Consider the following 17,095-nt stretch of genomic DNA (forward strand, 5'->3'; position numbering starts at 1 on the left):
TGCAGGAAACTTAAGACATCATACTGGTTTGAAGGAAGAGAAGGCAGAAGGTATCCTCTCATTACAGCCTCTGAACTCAGCTCCCTGATATAATGGACCAAACCTACCTGATTTACAGCTTCTCTGCTGGTAGAGTTTAATAGGATCATGAGTTCCCACTGTGTTAAGATGCATGTTTCTGGCATCTTTTACTGCTGTGGCCCAGTCAGTGTGCTCCGGAGGAGGCCAGTAAGTCATTTACAGCAGGAGTGGAAAGTCAACTCTGGTAACACAGTGCGCTGCTCATTAAACATACAACAGAAAACAGCAGTGAAACCTTCCCGACACAGATCTAGAGAAATCCACAGCTGACTTTACTATTCACCCTCTCAAGGGCTGCCTTTTATAGGTGCCCTTTAGAGGTTTCGGAGAAATCAGTTTCTTAGTCCAGTGTCTGTTGAAGACTATCACGTTCCAGGGTCCTGTGTAGCACCGCAGGCTTCTGGTACTAACCCCCAGATCAAGATTTTTGAGCCCGATATATGGATGTCTGCCTACTTCTGCAGATCCTTAACATGGGGAAGAGGCTGATAGAAGAGAAGCTGAAGCCTGTGGAAGCCTGTACTCATTTATAGAGTGTCTCTGGATGATTTTTTAAGATAAATCAGCTGAACTGGGAAAATCAAAACACAACAAAAAAACCAAAACAAACTATGCATCAAACAGAACGGAGCCTCCCAGTTCCAAAAGACTTACTCAGGTGAATATACCTCTTCTCCCTATTCACAAGTGCAGGACAAGTGTCTAAGAGGAAGGAGGAGGCAGAGCCAGGTAAATGGGTAAGATTTTATACAGTTATGACTTTTAGGATATCATCCAAGTTACTATTTTTCCCCCATTTTTAGAGCCCCCATGATAATCAAATAGATGTGAGAATACTTTTTCTCTCATGTGGCATAACTCTGCCAAACTAAGGATTTGGGACTGAGCAATTATATTTTTCTCTGATGAATCTTGATTTGATTATGAATAACAAGTTCTTTCAAGAAAGTACTGGGACCAGAGGATCTGGTTATTACGGACTCAGAGGACGAGAGTGATATCAACTTCTGCTGTGTGACTTTGGGCAATTTTCTCAGCCTTGTCCAGGGAGGAAAGATATGTATTTCAGAACTCAGTTTCTTGAGAACTAAAACTTGTCATAAATCCAAAGAGTTTAAACGAGCTTTTAACAGCAACAGAAAGAGGATGCTGTGTGTCTTTTTCCTGTCCTTGCTGACCTGCATGGGGCTGGGAAGTTTGTATCTCTAGAAGCCAGACAGGAATAAAATCCTAATTCCCAAGATAAATCTGAGAGATTTCAGCCTTCATTTGTAGCAAAAAGATAGAGCTACATCAGGGTCGAGCTGTCTGAGAACTGTAAGCAGAGGTTTTCACTAAATGCTTTGAAATGCCAGTGGGATCTTTAGTGAACACTGCTCCCTGAGAGTATATTTCCTTGCACCCTGGCTGGGCAGGACGTAACACTGACCTTTCTGGTGAGGAAATGGTAAATGTCAGGGGCACTGAATGGTGACAAACCATTCTAGTGTGTGTTGCTCACCATCAGTAATGTTAGCAGCAGCAGCAGCATGGTAAGGGTCAAGGAAAGGGATGGTTGCAGATTTGCTCTTCACTCTGGTCCCTGGCACCTGTATCTTTAGGTTGGCAGCCATGAAGCTGCTTAAAAATATTAGCAAGATAACAGCATCCTGTGTTATAGAGGCCTGGAACTTCAGTCTGATTTCTCCCAAAGCCAAACTTCAACTGGAAGCAAATGTGCAGTGTTCAATTCAGAAAAAAAAAATATAAAATAATCAAGCAAAATCTCACTACTGATGCTATTCCTTATCAGTCAGCTGCTTAATTCAGATCTCCTGAAAACTGTCATGGGTCTCACTGTGGTGCGCCCCTCTGGCATGTGCCCACCTCCACCATATTTAAGTTGTGAAATACATATATTTTTAGTTAAATTTCTAGTACACTTCAGCTCATCGTGTTCGGCTTGTGTGTTAGACCAAGCGGATGATTTTCTAGACAGGCTGTCACAATGCCCTTTGATTGGCATCTTTCCCGCCAGCCTCCAGCAGTTGCCCTACAGTGATTAAAAGGTCTTGTTCAGCAATAAACAGCATCATTTGTAAACAGCCCAGATATCATGCCATTTAAATTGCCTCAGCCCACCTGGGTGGGCGTGCAAATCTCACCAAGCCGAGATCTGACAAGAACACTGGGACAGTTCGCTTGACTTGCTCCAACTGCTTAAATATAATGAAATTTTTAACAGGACTTTGGCATTTTTTCCCCCTGGATTTTCATCTCTTTCAGCTGCTCCAATGAACACAGTCAGTGTTTTTAAAATACAGTCTCTAGCCTCCTTTGGAAAAGAAAAGATATATACTCTATAATTCTACTCTGAAGATTAACTTTCTTTGCCGTTGCTTATAAAAGAAACACAAATACAGCCCTATCTACTCATCCATCCTCCCAACTCCTTACCAGTTTATCTTCTTCTGGCTTTCAGTCTATACGCATATCTCTGTACTGTTTGAGGGGAAAGGCTGATTGGCTGCTTTTTTACAAAGTTTGCATCCATTTTCTTCTCCTTCACATTCTCAGAAAAAAAACAAGATGGAGATATAACAGTTCTCTTCCCAAACTGACATATCTCCTGTAACGTCTTCAAGGAATCATTAACATCATGGATACATGACCCTATTGGTAATGAGATGTACTATGACATGGTTTTGCTTCTAATCAGCCTCTTATACCTATGAAGTCCATGAAAACCCTAAGCTGCATTTTTTGTCCAATTAAGACAGTTATCTTAGAATCATAGAATGATTTGTGTTGGAAGGAACTTTTAAAGATAATCTTGTCTGATCCCCTGCCATGGGCACGGACACCTCCCACTAGACCAGGTTGTTCAAAGCCCCATCCCGCCTGACCTTGAACACTTCCAGGATGGGGCATTCACAATTCTCTGGGCAAGCGTTTCGCCATCTTCATAATAAAGAATTTCTTCTTTAAATTTAATATAAATCTACCCTCTTTTAGTTTAAAACCATTACCCCTCACCGTATCACTAAACTCCCTGATAAAGGGTGCCTCCCCATCTCTCCTGGAGCCCCTTTAGGTACTGAAAAGGGCCTGTAAGGTATTCCTGCAGCCGTCTCTTCTCCAGGCTGAACAACCCCAACTCTCAGCCTGACTTCAGAGGAGAGTTGTTCCACCCCTCTCATCATTAAAGGTCTCTAATCTAGAAGTGTGGAGTGATATTTCTTTTGTATTTCTCCTACTTGCTTCTCTGGATGCATAACCCAAATAAAATAAAATTAAAAAGAAAAACCAATAGCACTGATACAGTTAATGATTATAACTTAATGATATCATTTACTAGTTGGGCTTTTCTATTACTCTTTTTATGCTAGTTTTAAGAAACTTTTATTATGTGGTTTTATTTCTTTTTTTTCCTCTCCCTAAGTTTTTCAAGGTTAGGTTATCATTAGAATCTTTTCGGAAAATGTCTCATTTTGATTAAAAATACATTATATTTTGCAGACATTTTAATGAGCTTTTTAACCTTTATTTATATTTTTTAGGGCCAGCTCTAATTGTAATACTTTGACTTACTGACTTTCAGAAAATAATTTCTCATTGAAAGCATGTCTTGATCTGAGGACCAGAATAAAAATCTAGATTTTAATGAGCAATTTTGCTCCCATATTTTGGCCATATTGAACTATATGCACTATGACTACTTTTTTTCAACTACTGGTCACGAATGTTTGGATTTGTGGGTATATCACTGTTGAACTTTGACTGGATCACTTTAAAAAAAAACCAACAAGAAAAAAAGTAAAGGAATTCCAATGACTGATGCACCAATTGCGTTCACATTTATATTTGCTACAAACCAGCATCTTTGCCAACAAAATTCCACCATAAGAACGTATGCTGAAAACCACCAAGTATGACAAAAATAAACTCGGAAGTATTTAAATAAGGCACTTATCCAACTCTTCTAACTAGAACCTTCTGCATTCTCTTCCCCTAATGCCAACTACATTAGTAAACACTGTGCTATCAGCAATAATCCATGTATGTTAACTCCCTGTTTCTGTTTTACCCTCCTGAACTCACATTGCTTAGAATACTCCTTCCTAGTAATTAGGGTATTTTCATAGAGCACAGTTCAAGAATTACTAAGCACCTTGATAACTTTCACGCATTTTTTTCTGTCACAGTACATTTAACAGCAAAATCTCAATAACCTACCAGAGAAATAATAAAAAACATGAAGACTGTTGATACAGTACAGAGCTGCAAGTGCCTTGGGGTTGTACGCAGTGGGGATTCTTTTATGTTTCCATCAGACACATAACATACAGTTGACTGTCTGAGTGGACTACACTTTCCTCAGTATACCACTTTCACATACTTAGATTATGCAAACAGATATGTGATAAAATACCCAAATTATAGCAACTACTAGAGATGTCAGCTTTACAATAGCCCATCACTAAAGCCTGCCCAACCTAAACATGTGCTTACAACATTTTAATGCAGTAGAAAATTACAGATCTCTTTTTCTCCTTTTGTTTTGTTTGTTTGTTTGTTTAAGGTAAGAAAACTCCAGTCACCCCTTAATTTAAAGGTTTATGTTTATCTGCACATCCCCCATCTGATGTCTTCCTCCACAGAGAGACATCACCATCTCTTTCATCACAAGTGTGGATGTCAGGGCATCGCTTAGAGCTGTAGGTGGAAGAATGAAAAGAGGGAACAGAGGAGCTCTGAAAAAACAAAGATTCTATTTTCATGTTAATGACTCCTCTTAATGAAACAGAGGATATAAGAATACAAAATACAAGGAGCTGAGTTGTCACTACACACAGTGTTTTCTCAGCGTTATGCAGTAGGCATCAGCAGATTGCTTTAATGTTGTTCTTCAGGGGTTTAAATTTCTCTGGGGTGGTAGGAAGAGGGTGTGTTTCACAGAGCAGCCAGAAATAAGCAAATAAAAAAGAAAATTCTCTTGGAAACAGGTATAAGAAATGTAGCTGGAAAAGACACTACAGCTTCTCTGACACCATTTGCAGGCAGAGCCTTCTCAAGACTAGAACCATCAAGCTCAGTGGTGTTTATTCACAAGACTTAGAGTGAATCACAAACTATTCACGAGACCACATGACAGTGTAAAATGGCAATTAAAATATCAGTGAGCAATCAGGAAAATGTATCTTTGCTTTCATCAACCATTCGAATCTATTTAAAAGTTTTTAAAGTCTTCTAAATGTTCCTTCCCTGTCTAAAGAAGCAGCATTAAGCAAATGGAGTCTCAAGAAGGCCTGATGCCAAAGGATTTGCTTTGTATCTTCCTGACCTTCAAAAAAATCCCTGTTTAGATAGTCCTGGAAGCAGTCTGTATTAAAACAAGTCCTCAGCCCTCCTTAGATATGGGAATATAGCCCTCATTCTCCACAGATATTATAGCCCTCATTCTCTGCACAATACAGAAGTGTCCTGGTTGACCCCTTCGAAACCATTGGATTTAGAGAAAGCATCAGGACAGACGAAAGTTGTTACTTCAAGACATTTTCCTTCACTGTTCATTTCTGCTCTTAAAAATAACTGGAAGTCAGTTTTCTGACTTTTCGGGTTGATTAGGCTCTGCACATTTCCAAGCCAAAATGTATAATAATTAATTAAAAAAATGAACAAACCAACCAACTACAGGGCACTGAACAAGGTTCTACCCAACTTGTACATCAGCACTGGCCATAGGCGTGTTGCTGTACAAGTTTGGATTTCAATTCTACATCTGCACCCACTTATGTCCCAGTGTCCCTTGGTTTTTCTTGCATGGGGAGTCAGCAGTGGCCACGGTCTAAGTGCAAAGGGTTTGTTTCAGCACCTCAGTGCCTATTTTGCCCTCAGGTACTTGGCTGCAAAGAAATGGAAATGCATAGAAAAGCCCACTGTTGTCCCCTTTGGTGTACATGGTCTCAACTACACACCCTCAGCTCTGCTTTCTACTATGGATAGTTTTAAGGATAGACAGTGTCCATATAATTGCAACTAACAGTATTTTTTTTTTCCAGGGTGATAATGATCCTAATAAATAAGCCAGAATTAGACGCAACACTGTCTCCACAAGTTGTATTATTTCTACTTTTGATAGCAGAATTACAATCTAGCTTACAGTGAGGTCTGTTACGCAAGAGACATTTTGTTCAAGGTGAAAATACAGGCTTGCAGTTTCATGTTTTGTTTATGGCTGTAGGGAATTAGATGGGTGGCTGGAACATCTTTTCATCTTTTCAACTTACTCTTTGGCTTTGAAGCTCCAAGCCTGAGTTCTCTTACTTGTTATGTTCTAAGAGGCCTTCAAAGTTTCAGCTCCATGGAAAGGGAAAATTACAATTTTCATCATTATTCTTATTGCAGGCCTCCATCAGCTCAATTCACAATAAAAACTACTGTAAGTAATGATGGGAAACTTGAAAAGGTTTGGAGTGCAGTACAGGACACAGGGATCCAGGAACAGGGACATTCTTTCCAGCTCTCTGACCACCTTCACTTAGTACAATTTTGTTGGAGGTCTGAAAGATTGGACTTCTAGGACTTTCTCCTTTTATCAACCCAGAAAAAAACAAGGCACGTGTGGGGCTGTGTGTTTGCGTCTGACATTGTGAAACCCTGTTAGGAGTCCTGAAGGAAAGAAATAGGAGTGACATAAATATATACGTGCCTGTCTATATAAATGCTCACACAAGTTTCATTTAGAATGGAATTTAGTTTGCAAAAGCTTCAGCTAACACAGGTTCTGAGAAAGGATTAAAAAGCAGGAGCAGCAAACAAAATCTCTAGCATCTCCTTTGCAGACAAGTATAAATTCAATTTCAGAAGTAAATTTGACCTAGAGGTCTTACTTTCATAAATTAGAAGATAATATTTGACTGAACCACTCTTGAATCTTGATATGTTCAAAACCTGTGATTTTGGCACAGAATTGCAGTTTAGAAGCTACCACATTTTAATCATCTGGTTTCCTGATTTCAAGATGACTATTTTATCAAGCACTTCTCTTTTAAAGGCCAGATTCACACGACATGAGCCAACTTCTCACAGGTGGACTACTGCCTCCGTAAAAAGCTGATGAGAAGCCTTTCAGATTTACGCCAGCGTAACCAAAAACAGGAGTAAGACAACATGTAAAAATTAAACTTGTCTTCAATTTAGAATATTACAGCCATATCTATAGGAAAACAGTCCAGTGCCTCATTCGTTCCTCAGCTTTCTTTTACACATAAGTAGGAGTTACACTAATTGCTATTGCGTGACAGCATGGAGGTGTTCCGAGAAGTATTTTACTGCAAGTGTGGTTACAGGGCTTTACAGTGGGTATGCAAATCACTGCTATGGAAAGCAAATGCAAAGAGATCTGCCTGCAATCAGGATCATAAGAAGAAAATCAGTACACCAGAATCACCGGGTAAATCTGTGATGAATAAAACTGAAGATTAGACTCAAAATAGAAAGAAATTTGCTAGCAGTGAAGAACTGCAGAATAAAGTGTGGACCTACATCCAGGGGTTATTTTTCAGTGGTTGTGTCTACTACAAGTGTCTGCATCTGAAATGAAATCATCCATTACAGACACCCCATATATTAAAAATTGTGAGATGCTCAGATTCTATCATAACCACATAGGCTATGGTCCTATTTAGATACAAATTGTACAGCATAAGTGACCGCAGCAAAGAATTAAGTTTGCATCAAGGACAAAGAGTTACGATGCTTTAAGGTAACTTTGGCATCAAACTTGCAAATGTTTTGCTGTTGCTGTAACCAACTGACATTCAGATTCAGCAAGAGGAACTTACACGTGCCTGATCCATACAGGCATGTGTAAGTTGAAATCTGACTGGAAATCTTGTACGGCTCCTTAGAAGCAATATTGCACAGTGATTTAAGCTCATAATGAAGAACTTTGTGTGCCTAGTTCAATGGCCATTAACTTGCTCGCTTTCAAGGACCGAAGTAGGTCTAGTAGCTGTTAAAAGCATAACACCAGCCACTGGTGGATGTCCACTGTTACTCATGACAGAAATACTAGTGTCCTCAAAGACTTCAAGACTTCTGTCCTTGGCCCTCACTGATAGAAGGACCAGATCAATCTCTTCTTTGCATTTGGTGCCAACAAGCTTATGCTGAACAGAGTTGCTTTTGAACTCTAAATGTTCACAGGAATTTGCAGAAGTCTCCCCTCCCAAATCAATGCTTTCTTCAGACTATTATTCAGCATATTTCAGTTGTGCATCATCCTTAGCTCACACACCGCACTTTCAAGTGCTGTAAAAACACATAACAGGAGAAATAATGCCTCTTTCATACCAGTTCAAAGTTAACCTCAACAAATCAGCAGTGTGGATTACATTCAGTCATGTTACCTTCAAGCCCCCATTTCAACATCTCTGTACTCACAGGGAAGCTCTGTCTAGGAAATGAAGAAGAGGTTTTTGATCTTACCAGTAGAACCTGTTTGGTGCAACTCCCTCGTGAAGAAGCAGCCATCTTCTGCCAAACTCCACTGAACTGAATAGCTGGGGACAAAAACAAACAGTCACGAACCACAGTAAAACACAAAGATAATAGAGAAATTAATCTGAAGAAGCCTGTATCACTTCTGAGATAGTGACTTGGACTTTTACTTCCTCCAGCCTCAAAGGGACAGCTAAAAACTGTGGGACGTGGGACATGACCAGTAGCCATCTCTAGAGAGGTTGTTCAATCTGGCACCAAAAAAGCACTCTAACATGTCCAGATTTCTGTTACAGGACTGAATGAGTTTAAATAGCACAAGTTACTTGTACCATGGAAACCTGCAATTCTCACTTTGCTCCCGTCCTTCTCCTGCAAACAACATGACACCTTCTCCTGGTCTGGTTACGCAAACAATATCCAAATACATCAATCATTTCAGAAAATCTTTCCATGATAAATACCAAACCAGACTGAGAAAGGTCAGCAAAAAGGCATGTTACAGGTATTATAAATACTTTGACATGTCTTCGTGGAACGATATACAAATGTTACTGTTATAGAACATTTACAAACAGCTGCTCTCCGTAAATGCTGCCATCAGGTAATTCTCAGAAGGACACTGCAGGGGAGGATGACTTGGGTTCTGTCTTTCTTTTGCTTTATCTAACTTCAGATTTCTCCTGTAGAAGCAGTGAGAGGTAATCAATTCTAAACTTTTCTTGCAGATTCATCTCATTTCCCCTCCTTCCCTTGCTTGACAGACTTGAGCAGTCCCCATTTTCTGGCAAAGAAGATGTTGGATGATGGATCACAGTTTTTTGAACTCTGATCTGCTTTTTTCACAACACCATTTTAGACATCTTGCAGGAAATGCAAACAATCCAAATCTTTATGCTCAAACCTGACCATGTTTTTTTGTTGTTGTTGTTTTTTGTGTTGTTTTTTTTACAAGTATAGCAGTGAATTAGCAGGGAAGAGAAAGAGGGATGCCTGAGAGAATGACTGAGGAGGAGAGAACTTGGTTTAAAGCTTTGGGTTGGTCTGACAGATTATTTGAATGTATTTTAAGAATTATGAGACTAGGATGTAAGATACCTTGAGATCTACCTAGTGTGAATTACATTGCCCATGCAAACCCCTATATCCTTCAGTTTTCCCACTGTAAAACATTGGAAGGACATGGAGAAATTAATTCCAACAGCTTTTTGGTAAACAGTAGACTGTGCATATGTTGAAATCTACTTTAAAATAGGAAAGCTGAAAATTCACTTCTTTTTCTCTTCTCCCCTTCTCTTGAAAACTATCAAAAGAAGAGAAAGGGAAGAAGGTATGGGGGATAGAAGATAACAAGTAAGAAAAGGAAAAACAATTTAGCTTTGTGAATAGAGATTCATCCACTTTTAATACTTCAGTAGTGAGTCTGTTATTCTCCCTTAAGCAGAAGATTCTAAATACATTTTCATTTGAAACTTTAAGGGACCCTAAGTGTTACTAAGGAAAACTTTCATTTTTGAAAATTAAATAAAATCTTTTGAGACATTTAACAATGCCTTTTTTGTGGTCACATAATCAAGAACTTTACCATTACAGAAGGCATTTTTCCCCCTTCACACTCAAAATTCCTTTCTAGACCTGCTTTTGTAATAGCAGCAAAAATAAAAACATAACAACAATAAGTTACTGTCAATCTATCACTCCGATGTCAATGCTTTCCCTTTCTTGGAAAAGTAGTTTCTTCTGTGCCAAGCAATATGTCTGTGACATACAGTAATTTAAGTTTTAATAAAGTTCAGATCATCCCTTAATTAAGAACAGGGAGCAATCCAAACAACTCAGCAAACACCTCTGGGTTTCCAGACCAGGGACAGATGTAAGCTTTCCAAGGACATAAATGTTCAGATGGCTGAAATCATCATAGTAAATCTTGTTTTCGCCTTTCTGTATCTCTCACTCTAATCCCTTCTCTAGTTCCCTGAACACTACTTTCAGCAGGTTAATTTGCTGGTGATGGTAGCAGTATCCCAGATGAATTAATCACAGCCTGCGAAAGCTTTCTCAGTGCTTGTGTAGCATCCCCCTCCGTGCCTGCAGCCTCACTGCAGCGCCAGGTGCTTGAACAGCCCCAGAGCCACAGCCTCCCTCCAGCTCTTTCACATCTCAGCTTTTCAGAGGATCCTGGTGCATCCGACAAATCCCACAGAGGAGCAGAAGCCGTGATGCTGCAGAGCACCCAGAGCACCCTGCTTTCCCTTAGTGTGTGCCCTGAATGAGACATGATTCCAGCAAAAAGTGGAGAAATGCAAGACTTTCTAAGTTCATTTCAAAGGGAGGAAATGGATATAAGCAATTCCACTGTCAGGATTGGCCTCTCAAATTAGAAGCCAGTGCCCAGTGAGCTGGAGAAAAGCGCGTGAGAAAAGGCAACAGCTCTCAAAGGGAAGTATCAGCTCCCTGGGAACCCAAGCCCAAAGCCCTCGTTGTCTTTGATGAGACACTTTAATAACCAGGTCTTACAAGGTTTTTCCTCCTTTGCCATTATCTCAGCACTAATTTCAGCCTTTACTGATTCACAGCAGCACAAGCAGCACTAACCTATTGTTAGCAAAAAGGGAATTCCCCACACTATGTGTCACCCCCAACAAGGAAAACACCCATCTTTTGCAGTGAGGATTTTTTCAGATATTTTATTCTAAGTATCATTCATTTTAGACTGAGTTCATTTAGTTGGACCAGAAAAAAAGAAATATTTGGAGGCTAGGTCTCTGTCAAGTATCAGTTATGATACAGCTGGGATTATTTTTCCCATTTAGCAATTATAGTGCTTGTATGGGCATTTTTTAAACCCAGCATCATATTTTGTTGTTGCTATAAAAGCCGTTTTTCTCCTGGGTCTTCTTGTGACAGCCTCGTGCATGCAGTCCCTTCAGAGATGACATTTTATTTTCTTTGGCAAGCACTGCTGTCTGATGACAATTTTCATTATTAGACTGAAATTAGATAATGTTCTTTGCTACACCTCTTTTTCAACCACAAATAGAAAAGGAACCCATTACAATTTCAATATATGTTTTCATCTGAGGGCCAAGTAGTGATCTGACATCTCTATTTTCACTGAAATCGGTTACGAAGTACAAATCCTGTATTGATCTCTCAGATTTGACCCTTGTTTCAGTACGGAATAATTCTCTTCTTGCTTTCTCTTCTCTTGTATATTTATTTTTCTATGAAGTACCTGAGTACTTAATAATCCTTAACAGGTCTGGTTTTGCTTTGTTTTGCTTTTTTAAATCCTAATATTCTGTAAAGTAGAAATCTACCACCTATTTCTTTGAGATGGGAAAACAGAAATACAAGGGAAAAGGAAAGGCTGGCCCAAGGTTACAAATACCTTCTGAGGCTGAGCAGGGATGGAAATAAAACCTCTGAAATGCAGGACAATCCCCCAGCTCCAGAATGAGCCCTCTCGCAACAGGATGCTACCGTCTTCTGGAGGAGGGATAGCTGACATCTGAAAACTGAACTTCATTCCTGATCTACACCAAACAATATCTGTATGCTACCCACCCTCTCTATTACTTGTTTCCCCCAAGAGCAGCTCATGTATTTCACAGTGATAGTGTAGGCTTCATCTTAAAATGCTTTGAGATATCCAGATAACAGCAGGATACAGTTGTCCTGTAATCTTTTCTTTCCCTTCTATTTCCTTAGTCTTTTCAGCACTGTTTTTAGACTTGAGTAAATTTTTGCATTTTGGGCTATATTCGTTTATAACATTTCCCATTTGAGACAGTGAAAACATTCTTTAATATATAGACATTGTTAACCACAACAAATATTGTTTGTAAGTGAAGGATAACTTTCTTATAATCCAATAAAAATGAAGAAGTAAAATACTTTAGAAATGTTTGTAGTTTAAAAAAAAAAAAAAAAGATTTGATGAAGAGGAAGAAAAGCTGTTTGTATAAATTCTTAGTGAAAGTTGAATATTCAACAGAAATTAGCCAAATCTGAATAGTTTATCTACTTTAGTTTGACAGTTTGCACTATTAAAAATAAACCCCTAAATTCCTGAAAATTTAGGAAGAAAAAATGCCGTTTTTCCAAAGTGTTCCATGAAGAATTACTGGAATTTTATTTGACTCAGCTGGTTTAGACTGCAACATGGCTTTTAGAAGTGCAAATGTGGAGCAGGGAACAGGAAAAAGAACCCTTTACTTCCGTTCTGGAAAATCTCTCCAAAGCAGGAAGCTCTCAAGATCTTCGCTTCATAAAACCCTCTGGTTTTTGGATGGTTCCAGATACATTCTGCCACATGTCTGTCTTTGCCCTTCTGCCCTGTACTGCACAGAACGAGCACTTGTATTGATTAATAATCTACCCAGTTCACAACAGTAAAAGAGCTCCGGCCCTGTCCATCATTTGACTAAATCTTTTCATTCCTGGTACACCCATGTATTGTACCTCCTCCACATCTTCCCCTGCTCTCAGATTTCTAAGCTCTTTAGAGCAGATATCATGTATTGTAGCTTGTGTTTACACAACATACAGATTGCTGGGGCTCTCAGTAATTATTATAATACAGGGAAATTGTAAGTGCAGATTAGTGAAACACCAAGTTTTCCCCATAACAGACATTTCTGTAAAAGATTCCACTATTCAGAATGTGGAAATTAAGATGATCTTCCCTTATTATTGGGGAACACTTTTGTTTTTCATCCATAAAGCAGTATAGCAACCCAGCAATTTTGGACTTTCCTCTGGAATAAGGTGGCTACTGTTGGAAATGTTGGATTAGACAGGACAATAGTTCTGCCATAAAATTTCCACATTACACGGGGTTCAAAACCAGCTTTCTGCATTTCGCAGGACTCAGAAAATATTTAGATACCATTGATTCCCTTCTTCCCATTGTTTATCAATGTCTTGATACTTTGTAGATCTCTGAATTGAAATACTACTACATTTGAACATTATCCGTTATATCAACAAGGTTGATATTAACTTGTATTTTATATACATTTAACATATATATAGTCTTACACATAACTTACATAACTGGACTATCAAAAAAATTAATCAGAAGTTAATCAACTCTTTCAATAGTTCTTCCAATGGACAGTTCTTAGTGAGCAGTATTTCTGATAAACAAAATCTTACTGTGAAGAACAAACTTCTCACTCTTTCATGCATAAATGTTGTGTATATCCACTGAAAAACTATAAAGAAACTTTAATGTATAATACAGAGACTCATCCTTAAAACACCTCTCCTAAAGGGATTGTGTGGGAGTACACTATAAAAGCACTATAAAACATCAGACCTTCACTCACTTCTATGGAGCTAAAATAAACAACAGAACTTTATGACAGAACTAACCGAAGATTCAATTCTCTCTTTAATTTACCAGGAGTGTTATTTGCCTTTGTGGTTTTTTTGTATCAGTCTACATGCATTTTTAAAAACTCCAAGTAGCTAAGATACAAGCTTTGAGAGCCCAATGTTCTCTAAGCATCAGAGAAATTTAATTCATTTTCATGTAATTAACAATGGTATGAGATTATGACCTACAGGATCCTCCTTGTTAATCTGGGTTTGACTAAATTATGAAGTTGAGATCTTCTGACAGAACCTCATATCCTCAGGAAAAACAAAACGAGCTGTTAACAGTTTCCTTAAGTATTGCACCTGGACAACCACTTTAATAAAATTGTACTGTGCACCACCTGTTTCCTTTACAAACACTGGATTTTCCCTGAGACTCTCCCAGCCAAAAATCTGGCTTTTATGAGGCTGCTGAATTAAGTTTATTTGGCTGTTGAACCTGGTGGGTAAGAAAGCGTGTCATTAACCAGATGTTGCTAGTAAATGTAAGCTTGCCTTAAAGAGAGCAGTTCCCCTTCCTCTCCAGTTCCAACAAGCTCTGTGCTCCCCAGAGCCAGTGGGTAACTTTGCATACCCATCAAACTCACCATACCAAAAACCTACCCTCACAAAAACCTATATATCATTGAAGACGATAGAGAAACATTTCCTCATTTGACACGTGACTTGAAAACAAGGTTATACATACCAAGTATTGAGAATCTGAATGACTCACCAATTCTGATACAAAACCATTTGAAGGGCCATTTTGCTAGTCAATACCTATCGTCACCTCTTCTTGTCTCAAGAAATTCGTTTTCCCAGCCAAAGCTCTCTGTCACGTGGGACGTTCCTCATAGCTTCAACTTCATTTTAACACCTATACAAATTGCTGCAGATATGACTGACCCGGGGTGCCCCTGATGTTTCTTCATGCAGCATTTAAACTAATTGGATATTCTGATGAATCATTTGGTTCTGATGCTTCTGCACATACTGATCTTGAATCATGTGGTAGTTCCATGTGCTACCTATGCTGATAAGGATATTGAATTTTATGCACTGATTAAATCTCATGCAAAAAACATTACGCATATGGAAATTTGGAATCTGGCTAAGAAAAGGTGATTTCAATTGCATGCTGAAAGTGACATGAGGGAAATATTTTAAGCAAGCTCAAAATGGTAATAGTTCCCATTATTTTAATTTTTCTTAAGAAAATTCCCCTAAACAAATTTGTAATGGAATAGGGCATGGAGTCTAAGTTTATTTGCTGATTGTATTTTCCAACTTCCATAAAAGAAAGTTCTCTTTCTCTCAGCTCTGGTTTCCATGAAAGCTCTACCCATTCTTCCTGGACACAGATATGACCAAAGCAACACAATCCACACCTCAACATTGACCTAAAAAGCATATGGGGCTGGAAAACTAGCTCAAGACATCCCCAAAAGCCCTAGGTTTGATTAAAATTAACCTCTGATTCCCTGAGAAGCTTCCTACTGGTCAATTCTCCTAACAGTTTTTTCACATAAGCTGACATCTTATATCTTACACTTCCTGGTGTTTTAATGAAATTATTAAAACTAACCCTGTTCATGGTGTTTCACCCTCACCCCTTCAAATAGGATTTATTCACACACAAAAAGCCACCAGTGCAGACAGATTTTTTACCAATGAACTTTGAGAGATCATTTCTTCCTCATCTTCAGTATCTTTTTGTTTTTTTTAATTTCTCTCAATCTCACTAAAGAATACAACATTCCAAAAGCACAGCTTAGCTTTAACTACAAAAGTAATAGCATCAAACTGGATAAAGACAACTCTTTCTGAAGATGCTACAATGTATTATGAAATAAATGCAAGTAAATCCTTCTTCTTATCCCCATTCATTTATATTGAATAAATTATTGCTAATAAATTCTACTTTACTACCACCACAGGTATATTTGGAGAAATTCTAGTCTTCTACAAAGTTTCACTCATTATTTTCATTGTTCATAGGGTCATTATTCAACTGGGAAAGACAATATTTAGAACTAATCTAAAACCTACAGGGAAGCAAAGAGCAATAGGTCAGACGTCACGTGGATTGCTTCCATTCGGTGATGTACTACATTTTAAGTCTCTAGAAGAACAATCCCACTTCCATTTCTTTTGCTTTCTATGCAGTCTGCATCAGGCTGGTTCATCAGACATGGACTTCGGATTTAATCAGTGTATATAGGTATATAAAACATTCCTTTATGATCTTACATACTGTTACACCCTTGGGTCTACCTTCTAGATCAAAAATTATCACAATGGGAGAGAAATTTTCACAGTGGCACAACAGTCATCAACCAGTGAGAGAGAATGAACAGGGAGTTGGATGCACACAGCCTCCCAACATGCACCCAGTGCAGCTTACTTTAGTATCAAAGTACATTAAATTTAAAGAAATTACTGCACAGGGCATTTCTTCTGCAGAGCAGTCAAAGGCTGGCAAGTACCCTGCTATTCCTAGGATCACATTATACTTCATTTGGAAGAGCTATGGATCAGGATTTTTCCTTCCAATACTGAATTTAATACAACAGAATGTTTTGCATAAACAAAGAATTTGAAGTCGTACACGACACTTCCTTCCCGGAATAGAACATAAAACTCATGATCCAGGGTGCAAAAATGGGCTACAGGACTGATACTCATTTACTCCCCAGATCTCTGGTCTAATTGTAAGTTCCAGTGTTAAGATGCTTTAATATCCTTGAAGCAACAAAGTTCATAGAACGCTGCTTAAACTTTGAACATTTTAAATTGCCGCAATGTTTGACGCAGAAGCTGTCAATAAGGTTAACCCAATAATTGGTGTTTATTGAATGATAAAGCTTTCAGATACCTGCTTCACAGCCCATTCAAACACCAGGGAGGTCTGCAGCTTTGTGCCTGTTTTGCTGATGAAACACACACTACTGTCACATAAGACTTGTTCAGTACAGTTGTAAGACAGCAATTTCTTTTGTACGTGTTCATCAGATCAAAGCATCCTGGAGATAACCCTCAGCTTTCTTCCTACCTATCCCTCAATAACTCCACACAGACTCTCTGATACGAGAAAAATCAGCTGGTGTTCTAGTTTTGTGGCAGTTTTCAAGCAACTCTATTAGCATGATGTCTCCAGTGCATT

General features: G+C 38.6%; 1 protein-coding gene across 4 annotated transcripts in view; it reads right to left on the reverse strand.

Moving 5' to 3' along the window:
* The window catches only part of LOC106898323 (VPS10 domain-containing receptor SorCS1-like), a 296,409-nt gene that overhangs the window by 95,280 nt on the left and 184,034 nt on the right, over nucleotides 1-17,095 (reverse strand). For all 4 annotated transcript variants that reach the window (XM_014959531.1, XM_014959524.1, XM_014959514.1 and 1 more), the window contains exon 5: nucleotides 8,554-8,627. In XM_014959531.1, the coding sequence (XP_014815017.1) occupies nucleotides 8,554-8,627 (74 nt within the window). The remainder of the gene's footprint in view (nucleotides 1-8,553; nucleotides 8,628-17,095) is intronic.

The sequence above is a fragment of the Calidris pugnax genome, unplaced genomic scaffold, assembly GCF_001431845.1.
Source record: "Calidris pugnax isolate Ruff unplaced genomic scaffold, ASM143184v1 scaffold4, whole genome shotgun sequence".
Classification (NCBI taxonomy): Eukaryota; Metazoa; Chordata; class Aves; order Charadriiformes; family Scolopacidae; genus Calidris; species Calidris pugnax.